General features: G+C 45.1%; 1 protein-coding gene across 6 annotated transcripts in view; it reads left to right on the forward strand.

The window, feature by feature from the left end:
- EIF2AK4 (eukaryotic translation initiation factor 2 alpha kinase 4) overlaps positions 1 to 21,762 on the forward strand; it is a 107,839-nt gene that overhangs the window by 66,780 nt on the left and 19,297 nt on the right. For all 6 annotated transcript variants that reach the window (XM_013055406.2, XM_004751077.3, XM_004751078.3 and 3 more), the window contains 12 exons: positions 18 to 119; positions 1,566 to 1,619; positions 5,226 to 5,462; positions 7,003 to 7,075; positions 7,669 to 7,790; positions 9,984 to 10,033; positions 11,181 to 11,349; positions 12,513 to 12,629; positions 14,388 to 14,453; positions 16,948 to 17,118; positions 17,482 to 17,616; positions 21,380 to 21,487. In XM_013055406.2, the coding sequence (XP_012910860.1) occupies positions 18 to 119; positions 1,566 to 1,619; positions 5,226 to 5,462; positions 7,003 to 7,075; positions 7,669 to 7,790; positions 9,984 to 10,033; positions 11,181 to 11,349; positions 12,513 to 12,629; positions 14,388 to 14,453; positions 16,948 to 17,118; positions 17,482 to 17,616; positions 21,380 to 21,487 (1,404 nt within the window). The remainder of the gene's footprint in view (positions 1 to 17; positions 120 to 1,565; positions 1,620 to 5,225; positions 5,463 to 7,002; positions 7,076 to 7,668; positions 7,791 to 9,983; positions 10,034 to 11,180; positions 11,350 to 12,512; positions 12,630 to 14,387; positions 14,454 to 16,947; positions 17,119 to 17,481; positions 17,617 to 21,379; positions 21,488 to 21,762) is intronic.

The following is a 21,762-nucleotide window of genomic DNA, read 5'->3' on the forward strand; positions in this document are numbered from 1 at the left end:
CAGTTTCTTCTCCCTAGAAAGTGGATCTCTTCAGCCTGGGAATTATCTTCTTTGAGATGTCCTATCACCCCATGGTCACGGCCTCAGAAAGGATCTTTGTCCTCAACCAACTCAGAGATGTACGTATCAGATATTTTAACGCCTCAATTTTGAGCAACCAAGATCTTAGCGTGGACACCAGAACTTAATGCAGGGTATTTTTCTGGTATTTGTAATATGAAAGAGTCAGTCTTACTATTACCTATAGTTCTATTTTTTTTTTGTAAGATTTTATTTATTCATTTTAGAGAAGGAGTACCTGCCCGAGCAAGTGCAGGGACGAGCAAAGGGAGAGAGAGAGAGACTCTCCATGTGCGGTGCAGAGCCCAATGTGGGGTTCGATCTCAGGACCCTGAGATCACAACCTGAGCCGAAATCAAGAGCCGGATACTTAACTGTGCCACCCAGGTGTGCCACCCCCACCTTGGTTTTAAAACAAAGGAGCGATCCCAAAACTTTGCACGTATCAGTATAGTTGCAACAGTGGAAATAGGTTATAAGAATAATGGATATTTAGTTCTAGAAATTAAAGGTTCCAACTGAGTTGACCTAGTGGTTTGCCTTAACAGTACCCCCATGGCCAGAAGTTAAAAAGGGTCTGAGGAAGATAACAACCCCTTGACTTTTTTATTCCCCCAGTGAAACCTCCCTCTATGCTCTTGGGATTAATCCTTGCCTCAGTTATTGCCCAAACTAAAAGCACGTGAGGCCAAGGATGCCCACTGGAAAGGGCACTAGGATGAAAGTGGAGAAAAAGGTTTGGGTGAGGGTGATGGAGACTTGTGATGCATGAGCCAGAGATGCGAAGAGCCTTCCATTTTCCTGAGCTACAGTCCTCTACACCGTCACTGAAGATGCTGCTCTAGATATTTTTGAAAACTGTTGAATTCTTTTATACCCAGTACAGCATGGACTGTGGTGTTCACAAAGTTTGGAGATAAATGAAGTGATTACCATGTCCTTGCCTTGGCTTGGAATGCTCTTAAAAGATTATATCCTGGATGAAGTACCTTTCTTTAGTCTAAAATTCATGTTTGTTCCCTCATTTCAAGAGTATCTAAACTGTAACAACAAACAAACAAACAAAACAAAAAAACAAACTGGCAAGTTAATGTTCTGATTGTGATCTTATTGACCAGGAAGGTGAGAGCTTTTCAGCAAGTAGAGGTTTCAGGATTAATGTTTTTCTTTTGCTCTTTGTTGGTGCTCTGGTGGGGGGTTTTTTGGCTTCTTTTCCTCTGTGTGTTTACTAAAGCTACTTTGTCTTCCTCTAAAACCATTGGATCTTAAAATACTTTGTCCTCAGCTGAGATGCTTTCTGTCTCCTAGGCAGTCATTGGGGTCAAGCTTGTATGAAAATAACATGTATGTACTTGGAACAATGGGTGTTGGGTTTCAAGAAGGTATCACTCTGAGTCTTAACTTGTTTTCATTTCTGTCCTTGATTTTCTTACCTCTGGGAAATAAATGTTTTCACTGTGGCAGCTTGCCAAGCATGTGCTGATTTTAATATTGTATTCTTTCAGCCCACTTCGCCTAAGTTTCCAGAAGACTTCGATGATGGAGAGCATACAAAGCAGGTAATTTTCTCCAATGCTTTCATTACAGTGTCTTCACTCTTGGATTTTAATTACTGTTTTTCTTCTTTTTCGATTAGTCATCTTCTGCCACTCATTGTCTTGTGCCCTGAGAACAGTTTGGGAAAAAATATCAAAAGATGAAATGCTTAAAATGTTATTAGACTTGAAACACACCAAAAAAAATGCCAGGGACTGGCACAGAAAATAAGCAAACTCCAGGGTTCTTCTGCGTGGTTCATTGTGTTTTTGAAGTGCTGCTTGGAACCTTGGCTTAGCTACTGGAAAAAAAGAATGCTTTTAGATTTCATTATTTTAGAGAAACTTTGGAACTTTTTAAGAAAAGAAAAGAAAGAGCTTGGGACTTTTTAAGAAAAGAAAAATCCAATTTAAAACTATAATCTTGTTCCATTTTGTAGTTAAAGTAGCTCAGATTGTAAAGGGGAAGACTGGACAGTCTGATGTTAACAGTATTTTTTTTTTTTTAAGATTTTATCTATTTATTTGACAGAGATCACAAGCAGGCAGTGAAGCAGGCGAGAGAGAGGGGGAAGCAGGCTCCCTGCTGAGCAGAGAGCCCGATGCGGGGCTCAATTCCAGGACCCTGGGATCATGACCTGAGCCGAAGGCAGAGGCTTTAACCCACTGAGCCACCCAGGCGCTCCTGGTATTATCAGTATTTTAAAGTAAAACACTTTCTTCTCCGTACTAGAAATATCTGAGTGTGCGTGTCTGTAACTCATGTCAGGGATCTGTGGCACCCAGCTGATTGGAATGAACAATGATCAGTGGATTTGTGTCTTGTGCCTTTGGTGTGCGTTGCTTCTTCAGGCTTGACAGTTTGTCATGGTGAAGCCTTCTGTGGTTGATACTCTGGGCATATAGAAGTTTATTCCTGAAACTAACTTTTCTTTCTTTCCTTTATATTTATTTATTTATTTATTTATTTTAGTATACAGACAATGTACTTTTTTTACTAACATATAATGTATTATTTGTTTCAGGAGTACAGGTCTGTGATTCATCAGTCTTAAACAATTCACAGCTCTCACCATAGCACGTACCCTCCCAGTGGCCATCACCCAGCCACCCTCTCCCTTAACCCCCCACCTGTCAGCCATCCTCAGTTTGTTTCCTGAGATTGAGAGTCTCTTATTTGTCTCCCTCTCTGGTTTCATCTTGTTTCATTTTTCCCTCCCTTCCCTTATGATCCTCTGTCTTGTTTCTCAGATTCATTGTATCAGTGAGATCATACGATAATTGTCTTTCTCTGATTGACTTATTTTGCTTAGCATAATAGCCTCTAGTTCCATCCACATCATTGCAAATGGCAAGATTTCTGGGGGTTTTTGGATGGCTACATAATATTTTGTTTTATATATATATATATATCATATCTTCTTTATCCATTCATCTGTTGATGGATATGTAGGTTCTTTCCATAGTTTGGCTATTGTGGACATTGCTGGTATAAACATTCAGGGGGCACGTGCCCCTTCGGATCACTACATTTGTATCTTGGGGTAAATACGTAGTAGTGCAGTTGCTGAGTTGTAGGGTAGCTCTATTCTTAACATCTTGAGGAACCTCCATGGTGTTTTCCAGAGTGACTGCACCAGCTTGCATTCCCACCAACAGTATAGGAGGGTTCCCCTTTCTCTGCATCCTTGCTAGCACCTTTCGTTTCCTGACTGATTAATTTTAGCCATTCTGACTGGTGTGAGGTGGTATCTCACTGTGGTTTTGATCTGTATTTCCCTGATGCTGAGTGATGTTGAACACTTTCTTATGTGTCTCTTGGGCATCTGGATGTCTCTTTGCAGAAATGCCTGTTCATGTCTTCTGCCCATTTCTTGATTGGATTCTTTGTTCTTTGGGTGTTGAGAAACTGACTTTTCTGAATTATAATCAAGGCATACTACCTTATTTAAATCATTAATGTTGAGGACAGAAACCTAGCTAGAGCATGACATTAGTTTGCGATTTCTTGCTTATGGGTGATATATCTGGTTGGATGAGTCACTAAACTTATCAAGACTTTAACTTTCATCACCTGTCAAATAAAAGGATTAAGTGCTCTTTATTTATGTCAGCACGGGCATCCTATGATTTAGTAGTATTTAACATGACGTTTATTGATGGTGAAAGGGACCTGTTCTGCCTCGACTGTCCTATTAGTGAGGGACTACTGGACAATACACTGTGTTACGTTTCTGCTTCTTGAGTTAGCTGTTACTGCTGATTTGTATGGAGTCGTTTCCTGTGTTTTCGAATGTCACAAGTAAGTGTTCATTTCAGAGTCTCTCCCTGTGACAAGGGCGGTCTTCCTCAGCATTCCCACATGTTGGCAGCTGTGGGGTCTGTTTTATTAAACTACAGACGCAAGAGCAACCATATAAACCATTTCTCTGGACGACGCTGGCCTCTCATAGATGTGCACTCAGTGTGTTTGAGCTGGAACAACTTGGTCCATGGACCATAGCCCCTTCTACCCCCCACATCACAGTTGTTGCTTTTTATCTGCAAGGAGGCAGAGTAGAAGGTGCTCTGTACTGAATATAACACAATTGCTGCCCTACAACAAAAATGGAGTAGTGGAACAGGATCTTTATTGCCGAATAGGGTATCATTTTTACTAGTTTTAATTTAATACAGCTTTTCACAAAAGTTGTATCTTGTCAGTTCCTTTCTTTGCATGTGTGTTCATTTTAGCTGAAGACAGAGGTAGGCGTTGGGAGGCCCACTAGGAGAACGTGTATTAAAAATACATAATTAGAAAATACTTAATAAGATTCGTCTAAAAGTTGAGATGTTTCTGATCCTAGGTATTCCTCTCTTTGTAAGTCCTTACTGTAAACGAGAGAGTTAAGGACACATGAAGAGACGTTTCAAGATTAGGGGTTATGAAGCCATGGTAAATGAGAAACATAAATCAAGGCACTTCCAGGGAGTGGTATTAATTCAAATAGCATAATGGAGAAGAAAAAATTAAAACAAGATGCCATCAGCTACTATGCATTATGATTTTTACTAAAATTAGTCATGTAGAGGTAATTGTTTTATGTTCCGGCACCTTTTTTTGAAACAGTATTTTGTGTGTTTATAAGGCCAAATTCTGCCTATATGTAGTTATTGAGTTGAGGGTTTTTTTAGTTGTTTATAACAGTAAGATATAAAAAGGGCAGCTGTCATATATTTATTGATTTGAGAGAGAGAGAGAGCTCATGAGGCGGGGGAGGAGGAATACAGGGAGAGAGACGACTCTCTCCACTGAGCATGGAGCCTGACGGGGGCTCGATCCCATGACTCCGAGATCATGACCTGATCAGGAGTCAAGACATTCAACTGACTGAGCCACGCCGGTACCCCAGCATCTCTGCCTTTTAAGAAACACTACTATTACAGTGTTGCACTGCTGTGTGGCCATAGTGAAATATGGGGAGGGGGAAATGACCGATGCAGAGATTTCAGAAGTACTAATTAAAATGCACCAACTTTGTGCAAGAAGTGTGGTATCTCTTCTTTGGCTGGAGCCAGCCACCAGTTTCTCAGAATTCCGGAGTGTCATCTGTCACGTCGGGTCACCAGCGTGCCTGGCTTTCATTCCAGAAATCGGTCATCTCCTGGCTATTGAACCACGATCCCGCCAAGCGGCCTACAGCCACAGAACTGCTCAAGAGCGAGCTGCTGCCCCCACCCCAGATGGAGGAGTCGGAGCTACACGAAGTTCTGCACCACACCCTAGCCAACGTGGATGGGAAGGCCTACCGCACCATGATGGCCCACATCTTCTCTCAACGCATCTCCCCAGCCATCGACTACACCTATGACAGCAACATGCCAAAGGTGGGCTTACACCTCAGGAGAGGGCGCGGCTCTGTTCACAGAAGGGTCAAGTCAGGAGTCCTTTAATGCCTCCAACATGTATCTGAGGTCCATGTATGCAGAATGTGTGCCGTATGCATTATGCTGGGAAGAGCCATGATTTTATTTTTATTTTTATTTTTAATTAAAAAAAAAAGATTTTAATTATTTGAGACAGAGAAAGAGAGAGCAAGTGGTGGGAAGGGGCAGAGGGAAGAGAGAAGCAGACCCCCTACTAGCAGGAAGCCCAATGCAGGGCTGGATCCTAGGACCTGGAGACCATGACCTGAGCGGAAGGCCCACACTCAGCCGACTGAGCCAGCCAGGCACCCCCAGAGCCATGATTCTAATCATGTAACTCTAAGGCGTTCCCAACCCACCCCCTTCTCCATCCACCTAAGAGTTTAAGGAGCTGTGCTTTTGGAGACCAAGCCCTGGCCCTGCTGCCCAGAGCTGAAACCATCAAACTGGCTGAGATTCAGACCATCTGGTCAGTAGTTCCCAAAGCTGGCTGCCCCTGGAGGTCCACCTGGGAAGCCTTTGGACCATTCCGACACTCAGGCCCTCCTCTGATCTAATGACCTGAAATGTCCAGGTGTGAGAGGCTCTCCGAGGGTCTCTGTTTAAAAGCACCCAGATGGTTTTTGAGGCATACCCAGGTTTAGCAGCCTGCAACTTTTTCTTCCTTTTTTCTTTTTTCCTCCTCTTCCTTCTTTCCTTCCTTCTTTCTTTTTTTTTCTTTTCAAACAAAAGCAGTCTGAAACAATATAGCAAATTGTTAAAATTTGGAAAAGATGGGTGAATGACAGGTATTTGTCCTATTCCTTGTGTGTTTCCATGTGCTTAAAATAATGATGTAATTTTAAAAGAGTAGTGGAGAAGGTGGTGGTACGATTTGTGCAAGATCAGGAGAGTTCTCAAGGACCAAACCAGTTTTTGCTGGCTGGCGATAGTAGAAAGATCCTTACAGGATTTTAGGTGACTTTAATTTATGTCTTTGTACTTGTCTCTTGTTTTCTAAATTTCTTCAAGTGAAATGGTATTCCTTCCTTCGTATACTAAGAAACAAATGGAAAATGGAAAAGAGAGGTCTTTACAAAATTTGTAAATGCCATGTAACTTTCAAACCCACCCCCCCTCACCCCCATACTCGTGGATCACCTTAGTATGTGAGCAGAGGCCTAATGCCATCAGCTGGTTGGTTGCTCCACAGTATCCCTGGGAAGGCTTGGGGGAGAATGTGCATATTGACAAGCTCTCCCTGAATGGCATACATCACCATGGTAAAAAGTCTGGGCTTGGAGCTTTAGGTCCCCTTCCTCAGGTGGGATGTCCTGCAGGATGTGCCATTGTCTTCTCTCCCTACACCTATTCTAAGAGGGACTCACTGCGGACCTCTCCTTTAACTCTCCTTTAAGGTCTTGGGAGTAAGTAATGTGATGCTTACTGCAAGCTACAGATGCATGTTTTAGGGGATCCCTTCGATTTGGCTTTGATGACATGTTAATTGGTCATATTTTAGAGCTTCTCAATCCGAACATCCAAGATACAGCAACACGTGTGTGACACCATCGTCCGTGTTTTTAAAAGACATGGTATGTCCTTTTTAAAAAAAATCATAGCCATCTTAAAAAGTGTTTTGTTTCATCATTAAAAAGTACTCTTAATAGATTTGGCTGCAACGATATTTTACCTTTATTTCTATATAAGAGTTTATTTATTTGTCAGAGCAGGGGCAAGGGAGGGGGCAGAAAGGGAGTGGGAGAAGCAGGCACCCCATGGAGTAAGGAGCCTGATGTGGGGGGTTGATCCCAGGACCCTGGGATGATGATGACGTGAGCCGAAGGCAGAAGCTTAATTGACTGAACCACCCAGGCACCCCTTAAGCATATTTTTAACACTCAGCTTGTTGAGGAGAACCATTTTGAGTATTATGATTGGAATATTAGAGCCTTGCTACTAAAATACAGTCGGGTTGTGGAGACAGAAATGAGACTGGTTAACAGACTTGACCTCAGATGAGCTGTCCATTAGTGGAGTCAGAGCTGAAGACTGCTTGCTCGTGATTTCAGCGGCCAGAAGCAGATGACTTCACCATCGGATCTGTGTTCATTTTCAGTTGCCTTCTAGGAATGGTGGTTCTATGTAATAACTGGATGCTCAGTTATTTTTTTCTGACTTGGTGTAGGAGCTGTCCAGTTGTGTACCCCACTGCTGCTTCCACAGAATAGGCAAATATACGAACACAATGAAGCTGCCTTATTCGTGGACCACAGCGGAATGCTGGTGATGCTTCCTTTCGACCTGCGGGTGAGTCTGGGAGCACCCCGGGCAGGCCAGATGCTGGGTCTGGCCACGGATGGATTACCTTAGCCATCAGTTTTTCCCCTGGGCTTATATACTAAATATCAACTTTAGGAGACACATTGGTTTTTTGGTTTTGGGGGATTTTTAAAAGATTTTATGTATTTATTTGACAGAGAGAACGATCACAAGTAGGCAGAGAGGCAGGCGGGGGAGAGGGGGAGACACTGGCTCCCTGATGAGCAGAAAACCCAATGTGGAGCTCTATCCCAGAACCCTGAGATCATGATTTGAGCCAAAGGCAGAGGCGTAACCCACTGAGCCATGCAGGCGCCCTTAGGAGACACATCGTTGAGGGAGTTACTAGGGTGAGAGCATCACTGGAATTTAGTGAATGTCTGACCTTGTATACATCCACCTTCCTCATAGCACAGGTGCTTATGACCCTAGAAACTGGCCCCCTGCATTGCCAATGCCACATCTGTGCCCCATTATTGAGCTCTGCCGAGTGACCGCCACGACTTGATCTGGCTGACTCAAGACAGACGAACACAGTTGTTTTCTTTACCTCCTGGCTAGATTTTCACTGACTTCCTAACGTGTTAATGCAGAGAACAATTAAATTCTTCTGACAGCAAGTGCCTCTGCTAATGAGGTGTGCTGAATTCTGCTTGTGCTGGCCTGCTTCTGATCCACAGGGTTCCTTTTGACGGCAGCGCTCTGATGCGGGTTATCCGCTCGCATAGTGTGGCCTACCAGTGAGCCCATCTGCAGCCCTGTCCATGCATGAGACAGACATGAGCTTCATTCCTCTCATGTACAGAAAACACTGACATGTGGAGAGATCAGCAAAGGGTATAACCAGGCAGTTCTCAGAGAGAGAATGCACAGGGCTGATAAACTCCTGAAGCGATGTTCAGCCTCATGCATAATAAAGAAGGTCAAAGAAAAGGTATCTCAACTTCACCCATTGGATTGATAAAAGTATTTAAGTTGCTATACTTAAAACTGGCTGTTTATTCTTTAGACATTAGATTGAAGTGCAGGTATTTTTAAGATACATTTATTGGAGAGAGAGAGAGCACTAATGGAAGGGTGGAGCAGAGAGCGCAAGGGAGTGGGGAGATCATCTCAGGCAGACTCCTGCTGAGCACTGAGCCCGATGCCCACAGGCCTGGATCTCATGACCTGACGTGAGCTGAGCTGAAGTCAAGAGTCGGATGCTCAGCCTTCTGAGCCACCCAGGCAGCCCTAAAGCGCGGATTTTTAAATACCCGCTTGCTTTCCGAGCTAATAGCCATTCCCCCCAAATAAAAAGTACACTTTCAGAATTTGATCCATCATTAATGGTATGATGCTAGATAATCTGACAATTTCATAAATTGTGGTTATTATTAGTGGGTGGCTAGAAGATAGTGGGAAATCCGGGAAGTCACCACAAGCGAGAAGATGCATTTGGATTGGATTATCATAAATGACACTTGAAAAGACATTTCAGCTATTTACATAATTACATTATTTACAGTAGCCAAGGTGGGGAAACAGTCCAAGTATCCTTTGATAGATGAATGAGTGAAGATGTGGTATATACATACAGTGCAGCATTATTCAGCCAAAAAAAGAATGAAATCTTGCTATTTGCAACAACATGGGTGGAGCTAGAGGGTATTATACTAAATACAGTAAATCTGAGAAAGATAACTACTGTAGGATTCCACTTCTGTTTGGAATCTGGAAAACAAAAAAACCCAGACTCTTAAATACAAAGAACAACCCGGTAAGGAGGTGGGGTGGGGGGGGGGGGTGGACAAAAATAGATAAAGGGAGAGAAGAGTTACAGTTAACCAGATAACTGGCACTGATTTTAACTTGGCATAATAAAACTGGACAGAGCACATTTAATTAGAAGCAAATTTTTCTCAAATTTAAAATCCCAAGAAATGCCATAGTAAGTAAGGTCAGCGGCGCTCCCAGCAGTGGGGTCGGCTGCTGACTGACCACCTCAGGAACGTTTCAGGGCCCACAAATGGCAAGCCATCCACTACTCTGTGAATTTCCAAGGTACCACAGAGTTGTACCTTGTAAAAGGGTAGACTCTATGCTCTGTGAGTTCTAGCTCAACAAAGCTGTTAATTAAAAAACCCAAAGGAGAGGTTGTTGGCACATTTTGAGGTTGACCTTTGAAACTTTGTGTTGCAGATTCCTTTTGCAAGATACGTGGCAAGAAATAATATATTGAATTTGAAACGGTACGAAACTCGGGGTGTTTCATCTAGTGGATGTGGGAGAGAAACTAAGGAAGGATGTTTTATCATTTGGGGTTTGAATTTTGGGTTTAAAGTAGTGAGTTTGGAACAACAGTCCTGATGCCCAGCCGCAGTCCCCCTCTCAGGGGTGACAGAGACTCATAGCCTTCCCTTTAGTGGACATGCAGCTGTTAGGTAGGTTCCCTGAAGCCCCTTTGGTCTGTTCTCTGCCTTCTAACGTTCCCAACCAACAGAACTAATTATTTTGCAAGTGGTTGTTGGACAAAAACTGAGGGCTCTTTTTGATCACGGATGGCCCCTTTTAAAACTTAATTAGAGGGACAAATGGCCAGCTGTCTCCGTCTAAAGCCTGCCTCCACAGGTACTGAACAAAAGCCACCTGTAGAGAAAACGAAGTGAACCCAGCAGGTGTGCGTGCGGCGCGCCCTGGACCTGTGGGCGCTTAGCAGCGGAGAATTCTCTACGTTTAGATCCCTCAGCGGTCTAGCAGCGAGAGCTTCATAAATGGAAGCTGTATTGTTGTCAACAAGGCACCCTCCTTTTTTTTTTTTTTTTAAATATTTTATTTATTTATTTGATAGAGAACACAAGTAGGCAGAGAGGCAGGCAGAGAGAGAGAGAGAGAAGCAGGCTCTGCACTGAGCAGAGAGCCCGATGCGGGGCTCGATCCCAGGGTCCTGGGATCATGACCTGGGCCGAAGGCAGAGGCTTTAACCTGCTGAGCCACCCAGGCACCCCAACAAGGCACCCTCCTTAAAAGGGCCTTTCTTAGAGCGAAGTCAGAGCTCTTCCTGTCCTTTCTCTTCTCAGCTGCCAGTGACAGTTAATTAATAGTCCTAAGGTGTGTCCCTGTGTAGAGAGCGAGCACTACAGGTAAAATTATTTCTTGTATGCAATTTCATCTCTATTTCAAACATTAAAAAAAAAAATGAAGCCCCATTATTTAATAGTGGCTGCCTCTCCCCCCGCCCCCCAGACCCTGAGGAATTGGCAGCTAAATCTGTCTTTAAGGTCTCTAGCTCACACCACTGATTCATTTTCTTCTGTTTCTTTTCTCTTGTTCAGTAGCCTCTTACACGTTTATGATTCCAGGAAGCAGTGACCTGGGTTTTTGGGTTTCTCTCTCCAGGTACTGCATAGAGCGTGTGTTCAGGCCTCGCAAGTTAGACCGATTTCATCCCAAAGAGCTTCTGGAATGTGCATTCGATATCGTCACGTCTGCTGCCAACAGCTCTCTGCCCACTGCCGAAGTCATCTACACGATCTGTGAGATCATCCAGGAGTTCCCGGCGCTTCAGGTTACTTTCCAGGGTCTGATGTTCCGAGGTTACCCTGCTAGAGTCCTTGACCTGGGGAGGGGTGGGGGGTGTGACCACAACAGAACTGCCCCCCGACTTGGTACTAGCAGCAGGCCACATTTTGCTAGGATAATGGAGAAGAGTTTGATGACGTTACTTGGAGGTTTCTGTCAGGCTCTCGCCTCTGCCTTGACAGGAGTGGGTTTTGTTTTCATCTGTTCTGGGGGAAGGGTGTTGCTGCACTGCCCGTTCTTCCACAGTGCAAGAAATTAGCTAAGATTCCTAGAACGCTTTTAGCACGTCCATCTTGTTCAGCACCCTCTGTGGACCCCTCCCACTCTCTGCCCTGGCTCTCAGCTCCCCAACTTCACTTTCCGTCGAGCCGGCATCTGGTGTCGCTTCTAGCGACTGGCTTTCCTCAGCCCTTGCCTCTGGGTCCATGCCCTCCACTGCCGTGCCTCTCACAGGGTTCCTCCTCTAGAAAGGCTGCCTTCCCAGCCAACGTGGGCACCCCATCTGCCCCAGGAGCCTGCCCCTCTGCCCTCACCGCCGTCGAGGGGAGACGACACATGCTTGCTGAGGGCAGAGCCCACTGCACCCAGCCCAGCGCTCTGCTCACTAGTCTGAATGCTTGCCCATTAGCCAGTCGTCCCTCCGGCCCATCGTCAACAGCAGTAACTGATGAACCAGCTCCGCTCCCTTGCTGTTATCTGTGTGAACTCGTTCAGGTTTTCACCACAGCTGGACACCAGAGTGGTTTAGATACATATAATAAAGGGTTTGAGGAGTGCCTGGGTGGCTCATTCAGTTAAGCCTCTGCCTTCGGCTCAGGTCCTGATCTCAGAGTCCTTGGATTGAGTCCCACATCGGGCTCTCTGCTCAGCAGGGAGCCTGCTTCTCCCTCTGCCTGCTGTTCCCCCTGCTTGTGGTCTCTCTGACAAATAAATAATCTTTTTTTAAAAAAGAAAGGTTTGATTATATTCTATAGTGTTTGATTATGACAATGTAAAAGGAATGCTTATGAAAAAAAACTAGAAGGCAATATGCCAAAATTCAGTCCTGCCACAATCGCCTGCCTGGATGGTAAGTGCGTGATAAGATGCCAGCTTTGGTGCTATACTGTTTTTACGATGAAACTAATTAATTTCTCTGTTGTATCCTAGGAAAAAAATTATAGTATTTACTTGAACCATACCATGTTATTGAAAGCAATCCTCTTACACTGTGGAATCCCAGAAGATAAACTCAGTCAAGTCTATGTTATTCTGTATGATGCCGTGGTAAGCGTTTAATTACTTTCACTTGATATTGAAGAATGATAATAGTTCATAAGTGTTTTCTTAGTGATGTCACCATAGAACTGAATTGGGAGTTTTATCTCCTTCCCTCATTTCTCTAAAGTAAAAAAAGAAGCCAATTGGAGGGAGTGATTGTATTGAGAATAAAGGGCTTAGGTCCTCCCCTTAATTCTTCCAGTCCACCTGTGCTTATGCATAAAGTCATTTATAGATGTTGTCATTGGGCTTTTCGGTGGAATCGGGAGAGAGTGGTTTGGACCCCGGTTGGAGCCTCCATTAGCTCCTGTTCCCTGTGGTGCTGGGCAGCAGCCCTTCGGTTACTCTTCCTAACTGAGCCTCGTCGTAGTACTCCCTGCTCTCCAGTATGTGTACAGGTCCTCTGCGGTAAGTGCACAGAGCCTGGAGGGGAACCACTGAAAATTTTCAGTAGTGTTATGGTGCTGGGATGAAGGTGAATATGTATCTTTCCTGATTTCTTTTCATGTTAAATATTGTGTTTATAATAAATAAGGGGCATCCAGGAGGTTCAATCACCTATAGTGCCAAATGGTCTATGATTAAGGCAGAACAGATAGTGGAAGTCTGCTGGCTTACTGTTCTCCTTTTTTTAAGATTTTTTTAAAAGATTTTATTTATTTATTTGATAGAGATCACAAGTAGACAGAGAGGCAGGCAGAGAGAGAGGGGGAAGGAGGCTCCCTGCTGAGCGGACAGCCTGATGCAGGGCTCCATCCCAGGACACTGAGACCATGACCCAAGCCAAATGCAGAGGCTTAACCCACTGAGCCACCTAGGTGCCCCATTTTTTAAAGATTTTATTTATTTACTTAGCACATGAGAGTGAGCATAAGCAGGGGGAGCAGCAGACAGAGGGAGAAGCTCCCCACTGAGCAGGGAGCCTGATGCAGGACTCGATCCCAGGACCCCAGGAACATGACCTGAGCTGAAGGCAAACACTAAACTGACCAACCCACCGAGGCACCCCAGGCCTACTGTTTTCTGGACCTCAAAAAGCCGAAATAGCTTCTTTCTCCTCTGGCAGATGCACATCAAGGGCCCCAGTTTTACTGTTTCTTCATGGTGCTTTTCTCCCCGAAGTGCAGCTTCTGCTCGGCAGTAGCAGACACACTGTGTCCATCAGACGCTGGCAGGAACCCCAGGGATTATGCACAGGGGCATCACGTAATCCTTGCTCATACCTCGCAGCCAAAGCCTATCTGCTGGCGTGGGACAAAGTGCTCAGAGGCTGTCAGCACGTGGCTTTTGGTAGAAGGACATGAATCCATTACTTCCTCGCCATCCAGACAGAAACCCCCTGGTTCAACCTGTCCAGTTCTAGATTGCCTCACTGAATGGTTTTAGCTGAATAGCAAGGGCATCCTCCCCCTTTTAATTCTTTATGTCAGGAATTTTTGTATTTTAAGACACATGTCTTAAAATGTGTCTGACTGGCACAGTCAGTAGAGTGTACAACGCTTGGTCTTGGGGTTGTGGGTTCAAGTCCCAACATTGGGTGTAGAAATTACTTAAATATAAAATCTTTAAAAAAAAAATGTTTGTTTTATGTGAATTGGAAGAAAAAAAATTTCTTTAGTCACAGTATTAATCCATCCTTCATGATTTGGAGCAGTTTCTCCAAAATGGAGGGTATATACTTGTTGGAAGTGGCCTGGAGATCGTATCTTTACATTCAGTGCCAAATTTGGTGACTCTTGTTGTTCCCTTTCTTTTCCACGGTAGACAGAAAAGCTGACGAGGAGAGAAATGGAAGCCAAGTTTTGTAATCTGTCTTTGTCGTCTAATAGTGTAAGTACCCAGTGATGGCGCTATCGCAGCTTTCTCTGAAACTCTGGACAACACTGATCTCCAAGGCAGTGAGGCGGGGCTGCTCCCCAGTGCCTTACAAACAGGTTTCCCTTGAGGGTTCATAGGTTCCATGGCAGCCTCAGAGGATCAGGGGAAGAGGGCCCAGTGCTGGCTTCAAAGCCTGCCTCCCCACACTGCTGTTCACCGTGGGATCATCAGCCTGTTCTTTCTTGATCACCAGCTGCTCTGCCCTCCAGAGCCACCTGCTGAGCAGGCGGGTCTAGTACTAGTTGTTCTCTTCTGAAATAGATCCTAGGGGCCTGGGATGAGGCACCAAACTCTGCAGATCCATCTGGGTTTCCCCCATTACCCAACCCCCGCTGAACTTCCAGCATGTCAGAGTTGAATTAAAGCTCCTGCTTTTCCGGTACATTTCCCACTCCTAAAATCTGGCTTTGATCCCAGTGGCAGTGAGGACTATCTCGTGGTATAAACAAGTTTGTCCTGTTCTCTGAGCAGGCATCACATTAGTCTCTGATCTTGGGCACGGTGACCCAAACTTCACAGAGTCACTAGATAGCAGAAGACAGCAGAGATTTCTGACATTTCCCTGAATATTTATATAAGAAAACTACTTCTTTAAAACTTCCCCACAACCTCTCTAACCCTGCTGGGGCACTCCATTACATGACCTGTGATGATCAGCAAATGGATGTATAGGATAGGTTAAAATATGACTGCACAGGGCCGGGCAGAGGCACTCTTTCTTTTGGACACCTACAGTGTGGCTGGCACAGTGCTAAGGCACATAAAGGAGTCAGCTGAAGAGTCCATGGGCTGCTTTCAACTTAATTCATATTGGCCTTTAAAAAGCCCTGGGGGGATCCGTGCAGCATCTGTCTACCCTTGGCTCTCTAACCAAACTTGCACACACAGACTGCAGCCCAGAGCAGTCAACCTGCAGTCAGGCAGGGAAGGTAAACCAGATCACACAGCCTAGGAGTTCTAGAAGTTAAGCCAGGTTAAAAGATGTTAAATATTGGAGGAGATATTAATGGTACCCAAAGTGTCCAGTGATAAAATATTTTGATAGGAAGCACAGTATTTACGTAATCCTCTAGACATTTACATAGCACATAGCTGTGAGCAGAAATAGTTCCGTGTAAAAATAGCACAAAGAATCTGCTCCAGAAACTGCCCAGTCTGGTGATTCCTTACCTGAAGGTTCAAGCCCAGAAGGTTCTTTGAACTAATGTTGCATTTCAGATATATTTCACACTTGTACATGATAGCTGCCTCAGCTGCATTTTCAAATGTCAGCTTCTTTTTGTTGAATCTCTGGTTATCTGATGATGAGCATTGCTTCAAAGTTGTACATTGGATAGCTTAAAGATGCAAGGATTAGCACCTAATAAAGGCATTTAGTGCTGTCATTTTTTAAAAATGGAAACTCTGAAGATACTAGAAAAGGAAGCAGTAATATCGCAAGCCAGTGCCTGGCCCAGTGTTCTGATTTTACAGATGAGGCATCTCAGGCCCAGAGAGATGTCGTGACTTGTCCAGAGTCACCTGGAGTTTGTTGATGATGGGGTGAAGACACAGATCCGGAGATAACGACTCTAGTGCTTCTGGTAGTTTATTAATGGGGTAATTTAATGTTAAAGTTTGAGAAGAAAGAGTTTTTAATTTTAAGAAGAAAACCATTTAATACAGGAAAGATACTGAGATGACATTACTTTTTGGATTTAAAAAAATACATGTGGTGTGTGATTATTAAATTGAATTAAGCTGAGTCTTTATTCAGCTGTTTCCATGCGCCAGCTTATCATTGAACCAGGTTATGCTTATATAGTCTTAAAATAGCTATAATTTTGTTTAACTCCCGGGAGCTCCAGTGGAAATTTCTTTCAGGTCAATGACCATAGTTACTTCCTGTTTCCCCTGCTGTATGCCAGGGACTGGGCCAGGCCCACAGATCGTCTCTAGCCATTGTCCTCATGTGGAAGACGATGGGTGCAGCAGCCAGGAGCTGGGATGGAGGTGTGAGTCCCAGAGGGAGGGAAGGATCAAGGGGCTGACACGTCCAAACAGAAATTATTCAAGCGAAGGGAGGAGAGGGACTTCTGGCTACTTCTGAGTAGAACTAGAACCAGTCAGACTTCGTCTTTCTGCGTGCCCATCCCACTCTATCCTCGAGCCCCATTTCTGTGTCTGCAGGAACAGAGGTTGATGAGAATGAGGAGGGTAAAGAGGACCAATACTGGCTTGGAAATCTCGTCATGGCGCTTCAGCTAGTACAAGGGGCTGCTCTGCTGGGGGCAGCATTCACTGGGAGTAGGTGCCCAAAGCACTCCAGTGAGGTACTAACTGGAAATTGCTGGAAAAGGATAACCCATAGTCAGGTTCCCAGTGAAGGTTAAAATGGCCTCTGAGCAGAAAATCCCTGCTCTTCCCTGCCGTGGATCCAAAGCTAAATGTGCTTCTTGCTTTCCAGCTGTGTCGACTCTACAAATTTATTGAGCAGAAGGGAGATTTGCAGGATCTAACGCCAGCAATAAATTCATTAATAAAACAGAAAACAGGCATTGCCCAACTGGTGAAGTATGGCTTAAAAGACCTAGAAGAGATTGTTGGGCTGTTGAAGAAACTTGGCATCAAGTTGCAGGTTCGGCAACCGCTGGATTCTCCTGGTGGGGGGGTGGTCAGTGCTGCCGGCCCAGTGGGAGATGGGGTTTTGGAGTTAATGCTGGGACGCATTTTCTTCCCCCAGAACACTGCTTTCTCCATTTTGGAACTTCTGATTTCTAGTAACAGTTTTGGCTTTAATCACAATGTCCTTGCAAGCATCGTGATTTCCTGTAGTACAGTGAATCTGATGATGCCAGTTATCTCCAGCCAAGGGATGATTCCTGAAGAGAGCAGAGTTTCTTCACCTGGCAGGCTGTCCTTAGACATCTTCCCAATTGCTCTGATGCTACTGATGTAAAGCTGTGTCCTTGACCTGTTTGCGTGGGCTTGCACTTCACAGGTCTTGATCAATCTGGGCCTGGTATACAAGGTACAGCAGCACAATGGAGTCATCTTCCAGTTTGCGGCAGTCATCAGACGCAGGCAGAGGGCTGTATCGGAAATCCTGGCAGCTGGTGGCAGATACGACCTGCTGGTGAGGGCTCACCCTGTGTTTGTTGGTTGATTTATTCTGGTTTAATTTCCTTTCTTCCTCAGCCTGGGTGGCTCAGTTGTTGAGCATCTGCCTTCAGCTCAGGTCATGATCCCAGTGTCCTGGAATCGAGCCCCACATCGGGCTCCCTGCTTAGTGGGAAACCTGCATCTCCCTCTCCTGCTCCCCTTGGTTGGGTTCCCTTGCTCACTCACTATCTGTCAAATAAATAAAATCTTGGGGAAAACAAAATTACAGGTTTATAGGAAGTTGCAAAGATAGTACAAAGAGATGTTATGTACCTTTCCGTTTCCTTGAATGGTTAAATCTGGCATAACTGTAATAAAATAGCAGAACCAGGGCACAGACAGGACAACCGGGTACACTCTGTGTGTACCTCTTTGCCATCGTATCGTGTGTGGAGTCTCGTCACCACCACCACAATCATGATACAGAGCTCTTCACTAACCATAAAGACCCATGGATGCTGACCTTTACTACTTCAAATGAAGTATGGAACCTTTCCCTGCTGGAAGTCCTTATACCCATCCTGCCATTTGTAATATAATTGTCTTAAATATTTCCTCTCCATACATTGAGGTCCACATCAGACAGTGTTAGGCTTTTTGCTTCAACTGTCCAAATCTGAGTGTAGTTCACTCAGATTTCTGGTTTCTGATGAGAAATGTGTGTTGTTTGAATTTTCATCTGTAGGAAAGTTGATTTTCACTCAATGCTCTTAAGATTTTTTTCCTTTGGGGGCGCCTGGGTGGCTCAGTGGTTTAAGTCAGTGCCTTTGGCTCAGGTCATGATCTCAGGGTCCTGGGATTGAGTCCCACATCGGGCTCTCTGCTCAGCGGGGAGCCTGCTTCCTCCTCTCTCTCTCTGCCTGCCTCTCTGCCTACTTATGATCTCTCTCTGTCAAATAAATAAATAAAATCTTTAAAAAAAAAAAGATTTTTTTCCTTTGTCTTTAGTTTGACATTTGATCATGACCTGTCTTGGTGTGACTTTCTTTGGATATATGCTCTTCAGGATTATCTCAGCTTATTGAATCTAGAGGTTTATGTCCTTCTCCAGTGGGGACCCCCCACCAAGCCCTAGCACGGTGGCATCTGAGAACACTGAGTGGAAGCTAAGACTTTGATACCTGCCTGGGGTAGTGCCCTCCAACCCCCAAGCAGTGTCAGTGGAGGAGCCAGAGGATTACAGACCCTCACCTCCACCCAAACAGTAACGAGACCACCCTCCCCACAGACCAGTAAAGGCATGTTTCAGGCATTTTATTCTAATACCTCTCCTGTCTCACCCTCTTTTTTGCTCTCACCGTCTAGGACTCTGATGACAAATGTTTAAGTTTTTATATCCTTGAGGTTCTGGGGCCTTTTGCTTTACAGTCTGTTTTCTCTCTCCTTCAGACTGAATAGTTTCTCTTGTTTAATCTTCAGTTCCACCGTTTTCCCCATTCTGCTATTGAGCCCATCCAGAGGTTTTTTAATCTTCCACTTTTCCGCTGAGCCTTTCTTTTTGGGGGGCTGGGACTCAAGCCTGTTCGTCATGCTTGTTTCTGAAGCATTTTTGTGATGGTGGCTTTAAAATCCTTGTCAGAGGTTTCCAACATCTGTGTCATCCTGTTTTTGTTATCTGTTGATTGTCTTTTCTTAAACATTTTGAGATCTTCTTGGTAGCTGCCATGATGTGTGATTTTCACTGTGTACCCTGGGTATGTTTTTTTTTTAAGATTATTTATTTATTTATTTGACAGAGATCACAAGTAGGCAGAGAGGCAGAGGGGGTGGGGAGAGCAGGCTTCCCGCTGAGCAGAGGACCTGATGTGGGGCTCGATCCCAGGACCCTGAGATCATGACCTCAGAGGCTTTAACCCACTCAGCCACCCAGGCGCCCCTACCCTGGGTATTTTAAGTATTAGGAGACTCCAGAGCTTAGCTAGATCTTTTGGTTTAGCAGGCCTCCCCTGAGAGCACACCAGTAGGGGGTGGGGGGTGCCATCTTGCTACTGTTGGTTGAGGGTAAAGATTCAGTTTCCTTACCCTGCTTGCTTCAACACTGGGAGGGGTGCCTTGTTCCTGTTTCCTGCACAGTACTGGTACTATGGTGAGTTGGGGGAGAGAAGTAGCAGGAGACTGCTGGAGAGCGGGGAAAGTTCCAGCCTCCCACTCAGCCAGCCATCTTGGACACCATCCCCACAGGGAGGGTGGCCTCATTACTTCTTAGGCGGAGGTGAGGGTCTGTCATCCTTCAGTTCCTGGCCTCCAATTACACTGTTTGGGTGGAGAGGGGTAGGGGGCACTACTCTAGGCAGGTAAGAAAGTCCTGGTTCCCGTATGGTCTATAGAGGGGGGTCCCTTACATCTGGGTAAAGGTGTGGGCCCCCACTCAGCCTTGGCTGGTGGGTGTAGGCCTGTGCTTCTTCCTGTGGTGTTTGGCTGGAGCATGGCAGGGGTGTTATAAACATTTTCGGCCCTGCCAGGTTGCCCCTCTCTTGGTCTTCTGGCCAGAGAGAGCAGATTTCCTGGGGGCCTTTTGTTGGTTCTCCTTGGCATTTCTAGCTTGTCAGCATGTGCTTCCCTCCGATTCTACAGTTCCTGTACCCGTGTGTACCCGCTCTTCACTTCATAGTCTAATTTGTTGGATTTATAAATAATGTCCAGGATTTCTAGCTGTACTTAGAGGGAGGAGTAGAGAAAAGCATTCCTACCTATCTTGGTCCAGAATCAGAACGTACCTATGTAATTTTTTTTTTTTTTTAAAGATTGATTTATTTGACACAGAGAGCACAAGTAGGCAGAGCGGGAGGGAGAGGGAGAAGCAGGCTCCCCACTGAGCAGGGAACCCAATGCGGGGCTCAGTCCCAGGACCCTGGGATCATGACCTGAGCCGAAGGCAGATGCTTAACCAAGCCACCCAGGAGCCCCCCTCCCATGTAATTTTAAATTATCTAGGGACATAAAGCAAATAAAAAGGTATTTTAATGATTTATTTGACCCAAGTATCTAAAATGTTGTTTCAGCATACAGTCCAAATTTTTAAAAAGGTTTTGTTTTTGTTTCTGCTTCTGTTTTTTTAAGATTGTGTTTATTTGTCAGAGTGCAAGAGCGTGAGCAGAGGGAACAGCAGGCAGAGGGAGAAGCATGCTCCCTGCTGAGCAAGGAGCCCAATGCAGGACTCGATCCCTGGGATCAAGACCTGAGCCAAAGGCAAACACTTAACCAACTGAGACACATAGGAGCCCCGAAATTTTCAAAATTTTTGAGCTATTTCACATTTTTTTTCTAAGCCTTTGCAATCAGTGTATATTTAACCCAATATACCCCAAATACTACTTGAGCATGTAATCCTACATCTCAGTATGATTAGTGAGCTATTTTGTATCCTCTTTTTTTTCCATTCTGAGTCTTCGTGACCTCTGTGTATTTAATACCCAGCACATGTCAGTTTGGCTTAGACGGATTTCAGATATCCAAACCACATGTGACTAGGTGGCTGCCGTGGTCGGCAGTGCAGCTCTAGGTGCAGCATTTGTTCATTTTTCCCAAGTCGGCACGTGTGCGTACTTCCATCTCGCCCTCCCTCGCCCCTCATTCTCTTCTCTCACTGGCACTCTCCCTACTGCACACGTACGTAGTTTTGGTTGAACCCTTTGATGGTAAGTTGCTGACAAGTGTGTGCACCCTCCAGTCATCACTTTGCTTGTGAGGACGGTTTCTTCTCTCTTTCATAACCATAGCTGTGCCTCTCTTCCCAGATTCCCCAGTTTAGAGGACCACAGGCTCTGGGACCAGTCCCCACTGCTGTTGGGGTGAGCATAGCTATAGACAAGATCTCTGTGGCGATCCTCAACATGGAAGAACCTGTAAGTTCCAGTTTGGCTGCCCGCTTTCCAGTGGGCTCTGGGTGGCCTTTCATTTTAGAGTCCTGTATGTGGAGCCCTGGATGTGACAATGGACTGAGGCTTTGGGAGGTTATCTTGGTCGTAATAGACAAGTCTAGGACTTGGCGTCCACCCTTGCATAGAAGTCCTTCGCTTTTCACTGGGGGACCTCAGACAGCTCATCTGTCTTTGCCTGGCCTCGCTCACCTCATCTTTGATGTACCCTTTAAACGTGAAGTGAAGCTGTTGGCAGAGGT

The sequence above is a fragment of the Mustela putorius genome, unplaced genomic scaffold, assembly GCF_011764305.1.
Source record: "Mustela putorius furo isolate JIRA1106 unplaced genomic scaffold, ASM1176430v1.1 tig00003898_pilon_pilon_pilon, whole genome shotgun sequence".
In the NCBI taxonomy this organism is placed as follows: domain Eukaryota; kingdom Metazoa; phylum Chordata; class Mammalia; order Carnivora; family Mustelidae; genus Mustela; species Mustela putorius.